We start from the raw sequence: 11,599 nt of genomic DNA, 5'->3' as shown, positions 1-11,599 counted from the left end.
CAGGACCAAGGGAACCGGTGGGGTGGCTGAAAAGTGATGGGGCGGAGGGTCAGGCCATGGGGGCGCTGCTCTTGGCCTTGTACCTGGGTGTTCTAGGAGCAGTGACCTGCCATCGAGGAGGGGGAGAAGGAGGAGAAGGCCAGAGGGCTTCCATTCTCCCGGAGCCTCAGTGTGCAGCCCACGCCTTCACAAGTCTGCCCACTCTGGGCTCTTCTGACTCATCTGGTGGCTGGCTCACTGGTGAACAATGTGATTGAGTGAGAGAGAGAGGTGGGGGCAGTGGCAGTGGCCCGGCAGTGGCTGATTCCTGGTGATTCAGGAGATTTTGAGTCCAGCAGGGGAGCCTAAAAGGGGTCCCCGGGGCCCAGGCCCACAGGACCTCACCAAGTGTCAGGGAAAGATCGCTCCTGCCGCATCTTCCTGCTCAGCCCAGTTCTCAGCGGCAGGGTCCTGCACGCAGCCCTGCGTCTGGGTGATGTAGCCTCCACATGCAGATTTCTCATCACCGGCCTGCCCCGGAGGAGAAGGGGTCCAGGCACCTGCCCTCAATCCACTCACACTCATCTCTCCAGGCAGGGCTGTAGGCAGGGGACCCCAGGGGACAGCCAGGGTTAGGGAGGTGTCAAGGGCTCTGACTCTCAGGAGAGGAGACTGCCATTCTGTTTGGAATTGGAAGTCTGAGGAAAGTTCTGGGCTCTGCTAGAAAAGACACAACTATATCAACTTTTACCTGGAGTTTGGGGGGGGGTGAGCGTCTCACCTTAGAACTAAGAATAGCACCCCCCTTACCTTACTAAGCTGTGTAGAGAACACAATGTGCCCATCGGGCTCTCTGTGCTGGCACACAGTAGGTCTTTAAGTTCAAGGTGGTGGTATTCAATATGGCACATTGGAAACACTTCTGTCACAACTAAGCTGTGTTCTCCTTCCTGTAGGGTAGGGCTAGTTGACTGCTAACTGACCCTCATCTCAGTCATGGCTGCCGTTACCTATCCTTCATCGGTGCCTACGACCTCGGACCCTGGGAACACATCCTCAGCCTGGCCCCTGGACACCACCCTGGGGAACGCATCCGCTGGCGCTAGCCTGGCAGGCCTGGCTGTCAGCGGCATCTTGATCTCTCTGGTGTACCTGGTGGTGTGCGTGGTGGGTCTGCTGGGAAACTCGCTGGTGATCTACGTGGTTCTGCGGCACACGTCCAGCCCATCGGTGACCAGCGTCTATATCCTCAACCTGGCTCTGGCTGACGAGCTCTTCATGCTAGGGCTGCCCTTCCTGGCTGCCCAGAACGCCCTGTCCTACTGGCCCTTCGGTTCACTCATGTGTCGACTGGTCATGGCCGTGGATGGCATCAACCAGTTCACTAGTATCTTCTGCCTCACCGTCATGAGTGTGGACCGCTACCTGGCTGTGGTGCACCCCACGCGCTCCGCCCGCTGGCGCACGGCACCGGTGGCTCGCACGGTCAGTGCGGCCGTCTGGGTGGCCTCGGCTGTGGTGGTTCTTCCTGTGGTCGTGTTCTCAGGAGTACCCCGGGGTATGAGCACGTGCCACATGCAGTGGCCGGAGCCAGCAGCTGCCTGGCGAACGGCCTTCATCATCTACACGGCCGCACTGGGCTTTTTTGGGCCCCTGCTGGTCATCTGCTTATGCTACCTGCTGATCGTGGTGAAGGTGCGCTCGACCACACGGCGGGTGCGGGCGCCCTCGTGCCAGTGGGTACAGGCGCCGGCATGCCAGCGGCGGCGGCGCTCTGAGCGCAGGGTCACACGCATGGTGGTGGCCGTGGTGGCACTCTTCGTCCTCTGCTGGATGCCTTTCTATTTGCTCAACATCGTGAATGTGGTGTGCCCGCTGCCGGAGGAGCCCGCCTTCTTTGGCCTCTACTTCCTGGTGGTGGCGCTGCCCTACGCCAACAGCTGCGCAAACCCCATCCTCTACGGCTTCCTCTCCTACCGCTTCAAGCAGGGCTTCCGCCGGATCCTGCTAAGACCTTCGCGTCGTGTACGGAGCCAGGAGCCAGGGTCGGGCCCTCCAGAGAAGACTGAGGAGGAGGAGGATGAAGAGGAAGAAGAGAGAAGGGAAGAGGAGGAGCGGAGGAGGCAGAGAGGGCGGGAGATGAATGGGAGGGTCAATCAGATCGCACAACCTGGCACCAGTGGGCAGCAGCAACGGCCCTGCACAGGGACTGCCAAGGAGCAGCAGCTTCTACCGCAGGAGGCCACGGCTGGGGACAAGGCCAGCGCGCTGAGCCATCTGTAAGGACCTCCAGAGAGCCAGCGTGGTTCAGAATAGAGCAGAAGCTGTGCTTGACATAGGGGCACATGCAGTGGTCTGAGCAAGCAGCAGAGTGACCTTAATTACATGACTGTCCTGGTCCTCTCTGGACCGCTGTGGCACTAGGGTCCGGTGATGGGATGCCCATAGGCCTGGGCTCTGTCCCACTGTGCCAGGACTTGCTGTGTGTCCTTTGGCCAGTCATTTGCAGTCTCTGGGCCTTGTTTTCTTCTTTTGACTCAGGGATGGGTAAATTGAGCCCGTGTGGGCCCTAACAGAAGAGGGGTCTGGAATCCTTCCTGGGATCAGTCTCCTGATCAGAGCCCAAGTTAAGGGAATTTGGGAAGTCTGACCAAGAAACAAATATCTCGGGGATCAGTCTATATCTTGGTCCTCAAGGAGATAGACACACCAGGGTTTGGGGAATCAGAGATGTGGGTGAGCCGGGGCCTTGCTTGACTGAAGCCTAATGGTTAGTTGGTTCCGTGGGATGCCACAGCATAGGACCCAGGGAGCCCTCCCCATGCTGCTGCATGGTCTCTGCCACTCTGCCCATGCCCAGGCCTCCTACCTCGTCTGCAGCACAGTCCATTGTCCTACAGGCAGACCCCCTGCCCCAGCGACTGATGAGCATTGGGCCTTCTGTGCTCCTGGACATGAAGGGAAGAATTTTCCAGAAGGCAGATGAAGCCAAGTTTCAGGGGTTCTTACTGCTTGGACTCCTCTGGGGCCTACATCTGACTGGTCTTCTAATTTTATATTCCTTCTCTGGGGGGAGGACTGCACACCACACAGGCTCAGGCCACCCGAAGACTGACTCACCCTATTCAGGTCAGGTACCTGGTCCCCAGGGCAGAAGCTGTGCAGCTGCCTGAGGCAAGGAGAGGGAGAGAGGAGAGGGAGCTGAGGCCGGAAGAGGAGGGGGGATGGGAGAGGAGGGAGGAGAGGACGGAACTTTGTGATGGTCTTGAGCCACCAACCCCCACCTCCCTTGGGCCAAGCTCCGTTGCTGCATTGATGGTTTCAGGAAGGATGGGAAGGAGACACATAGCCAGGATCCCCTGGAGGGTGCGTGGGGCTGGTGAGAGGGGCACAGGCCATGATGGAGCCTTGGGAATGGGCTTGGCTTCTCTGAACACTAGGGAGGAACGGTAAGCCCCTTGTGTGGGCCAGACCTCCCGTCCTCTGTATTCCCAGGGCTCCAGCTGATGTAGACATTAAAGGGCTGTCGTGGGGGAGTAGCCACTGTCCCAGCTGGGCCAGGACTTCATCCTTCCCTTGCCAGAGATGGCCCTTCTGGTCCCAGGAATGCTGGCCCTGGAGCGGTTGGAGCTTCTGTCCAAATCCCCACCCTACCCTGCAGAGGCAGGGTTCTCAGGGAACCCACAAATCCAGATGTTGAGAAAGCTGGATCTTCTATTCACCTCAAGCCGCTTGGCCACACCCTCTGTCTCTGCACCTCAGTATCCTCCTCATAATGAGAATGGGGTTCCTCAGTTAGCCAGTCTGCTGGAATCCAGGAGGGAAGTGAGTCTCGCTGGGTAAGCCACTGCTCACTACAGGGGGCTGCAAATGGATACAAAGTGGTGGTGCCCCTACCTCAGGCTCAGCCTACACCCTGCCCCTTCAGTGGGTGGCCTCTGTGGTGTCAGCCCCTGTAGGTGAAGCTATTCGTGAGAAATGGGGGCCAAGAGGTCAGAAGCCAAGGGCCAGGGAGAATGCAAGCCACCCCAGAAAGAGGAAGTTTGCAAATGTCCGCATGTGTGGGGCCTGAGGCCCAGCCCAGGGGTTGGTTCCTCTGAGAAGGAACTCGGTGAGGAAGTGAGCAGGCCAACCTTCCTGGATGGGGCAGGTGAGCGGTGCCCTGCAAAGGGAGGAGGGTGGCCAGTTGAGAAATTCTTCGCTGCTTCTGACCCGAGCTCCTGCCAATAAAGATAGTGACTAAGACTGATTTCTCTGTGTGGCCGAGAGGGCCGTTGGGTGGCTTCTTTCTCGGTAACTCCCTTCCTAGTCCTTCAAGGGTTACACAGATATGCTTGAAAGTCTGAACCTACACCCTTGAAGATTTGCACCCCAAAATGATACCTCTTCTTACTATTATCTAAACAGCAAATCTCAAAGCAGAAAGACAATTGACTACAGCCAAGTCACCAAAGACAAGGCCATGGGGGTGATGATTGGTTAGCGGCTGCCTTTCCAGACAGCCAGAGATGAGGCAGTGTGCCGGACAGTACAGTGTGGCCAATGGTGTGTAGTAGGAGGGGCAGGGTCGAGGGAGGAAGGACCGGACAACAGCAGCAGGTTGAGTGTGTCCATGCTTCCTGTGACTACTGTATCTGGATACAGTCATATAGGGGTTTGTGTGTGTGTGTGTGTGTGTAACTTTGTTCAGTGCATGTTGTGTAGAAGCTCATGCCATAAACACATGCCCAGAGTGCTCTATGAGGCGTGTCCTTGGAGACTCAGAGATGGGCAGGCCATCTATGTGCATGTATTACCAGTCAGTGTCCACGTGGGCCCAGGTTTCTCTTCTGCTCCCACAATTCTGAATTTACCAGCACTGGGAGCCACCGCTGGGGCACCCTGCCGTGCATGTATGAGTGTCCACATGGATCTGGAAGCCTTGACCTTGCAGGGCGGGGATGATGCAGCTGTGTCCAGGGTCTGGCAGCACAGCTCTGGCCCTTCCTGTGAGCCTCTGGGATGAATACATGAACAGGGTTAGGCCCTCGGGTCAGAATCGCACTGTGAGGAGCTGCTTTGGAGCTGGGATTAAGAATAAGTAAGAGTGTGCGGGCAGGCAGGGGAAACGGAAGGAGCTTGTTTGGGGTCCGGTGACTAGAATCTATGATTTGGTCCTGAGCAGAGACAGAGAGGCAGTGGCAGCCACGCCTGCCTCCATCCTCTTCAGCGATGGAAGCTGATGACTTACCTTGATCTTGTCGCTCAGAGGCTGTTGCCAGGCAACAGCCCATGGCCACAGGCTTCTGGATCAGGACTTTGTGCATCAGTATGACGACAGGAGAAGAGCTGGGGGCCTCCATGGTCTGAGGCTGGGGATGGGGGTGGGGGACAAGGCAAGGACCGCTGGGATCCTCTTGATCTGAAGATGATGTGGGTCATTGTCCCAAAGGGAGCTGGGCTCCACAGAACCCCGTGTAGAAAAGTCTTGGGTAGTAGATCCCTAGGCTGTCCTGGAGGTGGGCAAGGGGTGGTCCTGACAGAGCCTCAGGGGGACTTCCTGCCACTGACAACCCTCAGGCCCTTGGGGGAGTCCATGGTAAAGCTGTGGGACAAATGAATCCCTAAAAGTCATGAGAGGGCTTGGAGAGATGTTTCAGGAAGCTTAGTTGCTTCTTTCCCAGAGGGCTGGGCACGTGACCGGAAGAGCACGTGACCGGACCGGGGAAGTTTACCTCACCTGTGACCAGTGCCGGGATGGAGACCCTCTTCCGGCCTCCAAGGGTCCTGGGAGGGAACTGACTCCAAGTTGTCTTAAGACCTCCACATGTATGCCATAGTGTATACACACACACACACACACACTCGCTCAGAGAGAAATAAAAATAAATCTTAAATATATAATGAGACCCAAAGTTCAGTGTCCCAGGCCTTAGACTCCATTTTACTGTGAACCTAGGCTGTGACACTTTTCACTTCTCTGGGCATAGGTCACTTAGCTAGCAGAGACTTTTCTGAGGGCCAGCTGTGTGTCAGCACCCTCCCCCATACTGGGTTGTCCTGGAGACAAGGTGACTGGGTATGCTAGGGCACGGCTCCTGCATCTGGACGTTCCCAGGGGGCCACTTGTGCACTGCTCCCTTTTGGATGGACGCAGTGGGAAAGGCAAATAGTTCACGTGTGCCGGGAGAGCTTAGTGGGTGTGCACAAGAGGCAGGTGCTGGAGCCGGCGCACGCCAGGGCAGCTGCGTGCCTACGCTCTACAGTTGACAATGCAGCCGGCAAGGCCTTGGGAGGCTGAGGTCCCAGCCTGAGACTCAGGCTCTAAAGTCACGGTGTCTCTGAGAGTGAGCTCTGGTTAGGGGCTGGGTTGTGCTCCTCCCAGTTCCTGTGTTGACATCTTCACCTGCTTTTCTCTCCTTTGGGAGCAAGGTCATTGCAGATGTTCATAGGGAAGGAAGCCACGTTCCATGTGTGTCCCCAGGAAAAGAGATTTGGACAGATACAAACAAGAGTAACTTAGAGATAAAGGTCAAGGTGACGGGGAGGTGGCACGTGCCTGTGATTCCAGGACTACCTCTAGTTCAAGGCCAGTTTGTACTACATAGTAAGACCCTGCCTTAAAAACCCAGCGTTCGGGGGCTGGAGAGATGGCTCAGCAGTTAAGAGCACTGACTGTTCTTCCAGAGGTACTGGGTTCATATCCTGGCAACCACTTGGTGGCTCGCAACCATCTGTATTGGGATCGATGCCCTCTTTTGGAGTGTCTGAAGATGGCAACAGTGTACTCACATATATGAAATAAATAAATCTAATTTAAAAAAAAACAGTGTTCTCCCCACCCCTGCCCCCACAAAGACTGAGGGGGTGCTTCTCCCTTCAAGCCCAGGGATGCTGAGAGTGCCAGCAGTCTCCACAAGACTTAGAACACACCCACAGGGCTCAGAACTGGGTGACGCCTTGCTCCTAAATTTTGGACTCCAGCACAGTCACAATAAACTCACGTGCAAGCTTGGGTGTGTCTATGTGTGATGGGTGTCTGTGCCTCTGTGTGTGTCTGTCTGTGTCTGTGTGTCAGTGTGTGTGGTATGTGTGTCTGTGTGCTTGTGTGTGTGTCAGTGCGTATCTCTGTGTGTGTCTGGTGTGTTTGTGTGTATGTCTGTGTGTGTGGTGTGTGTGTATCAGTGTGTGTGTCTATGTCTCTGTGTATGGTATGTGCATGTCTCTGTGTGTGTGTTTTGTGTGTGTCAGTGTGTGTGTATGTGTGGTATGTGTGCAAGTGGTGTGTGTATGTGTGTGTATATGTGTGGTGTGTATGTCGGTGGTGTGTGTGTTAGTGGTGTGTGTATGTGTGTGTGTATGTCAGTGGTGTGTGTGTCTGTGGTATGTGTGTATATGTGGTGTGTGTGTCCATGGTGTGCGTATGTGTGTGTATGCATGTTTATACACGCGTGCTGAAGCATGCATATATGTAGGCCTGTGTTGGTTGGTGTCATCCCCAGTCTCTGTCAGTTTATCTTTTAGACGGGATCTCTTACTAAACCCAAGGCCAAGGGAGAGATACATGTGACCATGCTTTTTAACGAAGGTTACTAGGGATCCAAACTCAGGTCCTCACACTTACAGGCAGGCGGGCCCTTTACCAGCCAAGTTGTCTCTTCAGCCATTATTTTCTTTTCCATAGCAAAGTCTCACTCTGTAGACCAGGCTGACCTGGACCTCAAAGACTATTCTATCTCAGCCTCTCAGGTGCTGCCATGAACCACTGCTCCTGGCAACACAATAATCGTTGTTTCTTAAGCTCCAGCTGTGTCTCTCGTTAGGACCACTGCCCATTTGCTAAAGGGTGTTAGTGACTCCTCCGTCTCAGGTCCCGAGATCTGTCCAATTAACCTGCTCATCCATTTGCAACACGTGGTGAGTGGGTACTGCCAAAGGCTGATCCCAGAGGCCAGATGGCTTGTCTAGGAGCCAAGCCTTAACTTTTGCAGATCTTGGTCCATTACCTGCTGCCCACAGGTACTGCATAAGCATTTTCAGAAGTGTGTCCACAGGACAGACATGCAAGAGCTTCTGGGGGTGATCTGGGATGTTACAGTTGTTGGCCAATGTCAGGACCAGAATGAAGACTAAGAACATTGCTTTCCCAGTTCTGGTTCAGAGCCATCCTCCTGCCTCAGCCTCCCCAGTACTAAGTGGATAGGTGATACTGGGGCTTGGGTGCTCTGAGACTACCAGTGCCAGGTTCTCATGGCACACAATGTCCCTGGAAGTGTATAGAACAAACGAGTCAGTCAGACCGCACGGCCTTAGCTGCTTCTTGGAGGCCTAGCGTCCCAAGGCCTGCAGCCCTGGACAGGCACTCCAGGGTGTTGTACAATGGGGGTGAACCCGGAGTATCACATATGTACAGACAGACAGTCTCTCTTTCTCACTGGCTCCAAGCAGTGCCTAGCTGTGCCTCATGCCCCAGAGGGACCCAGAGACCTGGGATCCTGGCCGCATCCTTTGTTACCATCCGGTTTCAGGTTAGGAGGCTGAAGCCTGGGGTGGGGGCAGGAGGTTTCAAAGCTTTGCAGAGATGGGACAGAATGTCCTCTTTCAGCCGGACTTTCTGCTTTAATGGCCAGGAAATGTGTCAATATTTGCTCGTGGGAACTGCCGCTTCACCGCCCTTGGTCAACACCTGCAGAGCCTGCTTGGTTTCTCCATCTGTGAGGCTGTGGTTGTGTCTGAGCTCTGTCAGCTCACTACAAGGGAGGTCTCTGTAGGCTCTGGCTGTAATAAATGGACAAACACAACCTGACTTACGTGTGGGCAGTGGCACGGGTGTTCTTGGCCACATGCAATTAGGGGAACCTCCGGTCATTCACTTCCTAGCTCAGAGTGCCCGTGAGCCAGCCTCGGGCCCTGGTGGAGCCTTGGTTTTCTCATTCCTGAAGTGCACCTCACAATCCTATCTTATAGGACTGTCATAGGACAGCAAGGTGACATAATGACTCCCGCTCAGGTCAGCGCAGTGCTTTCTGTGTCCGCCAGGGGGCGCCGCTGGACCTCAGAGCACCGACTCCTCTTCTTCGCTCAGATTCGGCTTTATTCGGCCACAATCGCAACTACCCGGTTGGACCCGACTCTGTTCGTTTAGGCTCGGAAAAAGTCGTCTCTTTTCGGCTCTTCTCGGCCGTACTCGGCTGCATTCAACTCTGTTCGGCTTTGCGTTGGCGCTTTTCGGATATGCTCGGCTCCTCTCTTTACTAGGCATCCAAGGTGTGGGCCCTGAAACCCTGCCCACTTTCGGGGGTGCTGAGGTTTGGAGGAATAGACTCCGCTCCCCAGACAGGCTTGGACTGCCTGCCGAGGTTCTGGTGCTGGGAGCCGGGCGGCGGGCTGGCGCCCTCCAGGAGATGGCACCCTCCTACGCATCAGTTCAGACCTTAACTCGGCAATGACCTTGAACTCCAACTGTGATTTACCATTCACTATTTACACAGGGCTCACTTCTGGCGTCAGCACGTCGTTGGCCATCCTCTTGGGAGAAAGGGCGGGAGTGAGCAGAGAAACAAACACTCTTATTGTGGAACTCTGGCCTTAGATCTGGTTCTGGCTTTTTGCTGACAGAGGCTTTGAAAGAGTACAGAAGGTATCATGGGTTTTAGAGTACCTACTGATGGGGTGTGTGGAGAAAAGTGGGTGCACACCTCAGCATACAGGGCTTAACCAATGTAGCAAAGTACCCTTTAACTGGCTATTCCCAGACACTCATACAATCCCGGACTTTTTTTTTCCTTTCTTTTTTTCTTTTAAGATTTATTTATTTATTATGTGTAAGTCCACTGTAGCTGTCTTCAGACACACCAGAAGAGGGCATCAGATCTTGTTTCAGATGGTTGTGAGCTACCATGTGGTTGCTGGGATTTGAACTCAGGACCTTTGGAAGAGCAGTCGGTGCTCTTAACGACTGAGCCATCTCTCCAGCCCATTCCCGGACTTTTCAAGATCGTCTGGCCCAGGGTCATTAAGACCCAGAGAAATGTCAGGCAATGCACACCTTTAATCCCCCTGCGCTGGGGAAGCAGAGGCGGTCAGATCTCTGTAATTTCGAGGCCAGCCTGGTCTAGAGAGTGAGTTCATCCAAGACAGCCAGTACTACACAGAGAAACTTTGTCTTACCCCCACCCTCTCCCCCACCCCCAGAGACTCAGGGAAGTAAGGACATTTACCCAATACCATGAAGCTAAAATGAGGATATGGAACAGAGCCAGAATCTGTCTGTTACTACAGGGCTGGACTCCATGTCTCAAATGGCGTGCCTGGGACATCCTCATGACTGAGGTCAGTGGCTGGCAGCCTCCTGGTTGTTTAGGGTGGAATGTGCAGCCTTGGCCCTGTACAGTGGGGTGCGGAGTATAGTGGGGTGCACAGTGCTAGGCACACAGCCAGCCCTCTGCACAACCGTGCCTTTCGCCTACTTCTCCCTGTCCATCCATCTTCTCTTTTATCCGTCTTCCCAGCTTTCTACACCACAGATTTGAGACTGCCTGGTGCTGTCCCCACCCCCAGGGCTGCTGACTCAGCCCTTTGCTCTGGTGGCTGCAGCTTGAAGCGGGTAGCCTGTCTGTAGGCCTGGCTCTGTGCCCTAGGAATGCTGCTCAGGCAGGGCCACACGGAGCCAGGCCAGTGTAGGCCTGGTGGCGGCCCCTAGATGGCTACCGTCCCCCTATCTGCTTTCTTCTGCCCTCCCTCCTCCCCAGTATTCCTGACTGGACCTGAGGACACCACACCATTTTGGGAGGCAGCACCAGACTAGAAGAATCTGGCATCCTCTCAACTTGGATTTCACTCTGCTATGTGACCTTGTACCAAAGGCCTGATCTCTCTGGGCCGCAATGTCCCTGATGAAGGGATGGGATCAGATCATCTCTGAGGCTCATGCCAGGCCTGATATTGCTGTCGGATTGCCTGCAGGAAGCCTGAGCCCAGATAGAGCCCTGTCAAGGACCCTAAGGATTCGGGCTGGTGGGTTTTTAATTTTTTTATTGACGTCCCAGACCTAGATCTATCCCGTAAGCAGTGGGCTGGCGAGTAGTCCCACTGCCAAACCCTCTAGCTGCTAACCTGGAGAGAGGCTGGAGGTGGAGGTGGGAATAATAAATCTAAATACCTTTGAGGACCAAAGTCCCCAGTAAGGTCAGGCCTAGCTCAGGCAGGAGGTATTCAGCAAAACTGAAATAACAGGTGGCCAAGGATGAAAGACAGGGTTTCTGACCCCCCAGGAAACCAGGGCCAGGAGCCAGGGTGGTGGTCTTTGCTAAACATTCCCCAGTTTGCCCAGGAGGAAACTGAGGCAGGGGTCTGCCTTGTCCCAGGGCACCCAGGCTGCCTCTCCCGATCCCACCAGGTGGGGGAAGAGTCCTTGGTCCAGCACTAATGTGGTAGTGGCAGAATCCTTGACCACCTCTGGTAGGAGGCAGTGCCGGGATTAGGAGCAGGGTTTAGCCTATGGAGGACGGGAAGAAGTGGCTTACACCACCCTGTCTCTGTAGCTCTTGGCAGATGGCTCTTGGGCTCAGCCTAGATCCAGGCTGCAGAGTTCCTGGTGCTGCCTCCTTTTTCCTGAGTAATGCAGAGCCCCGCCCCCTCT

The 11,599-nt window shown here is 54.9% G+C and overlaps 1 protein-coding gene across 1 annotated transcript; it reads left to right on the top strand.

The window, feature by feature from the left end:
- The first annotated feature begins 939 nt into the window (after positions 1–939).
- Sstr3 (somatostatin receptor 3) lies at positions 940–5,306 on the top strand. Its single transcript, XM_052160554.1, has one exon. It carries the CDS (start codon positions 976–978, stop codon positions 2,260–2,262), a length of 1,287 nt encoding a protein of 428 aa, XP_052016514.1. The 5' UTR covers positions 940–975; the 3' UTR covers positions 2,263–5,306.
- The last annotated feature ends 6,293 nt before the right edge of the window (positions 5,307–11,599 follow it).

The sequence above is a fragment of the Apodemus sylvaticus genome, chromosome 17 (assembly GCF_947179515.1).
Source record: "Apodemus sylvaticus chromosome 17, mApoSyl1.1, whole genome shotgun sequence".
NCBI classification, from domain to species: Eukaryota; Metazoa; Chordata; class Mammalia; order Rodentia; family Muridae; genus Apodemus; species Apodemus sylvaticus.
The sequence above is the reverse complement of the archived record's forward strand: the minus strand, read 5'-3'. Positions and strand labels throughout refer to the sequence as shown.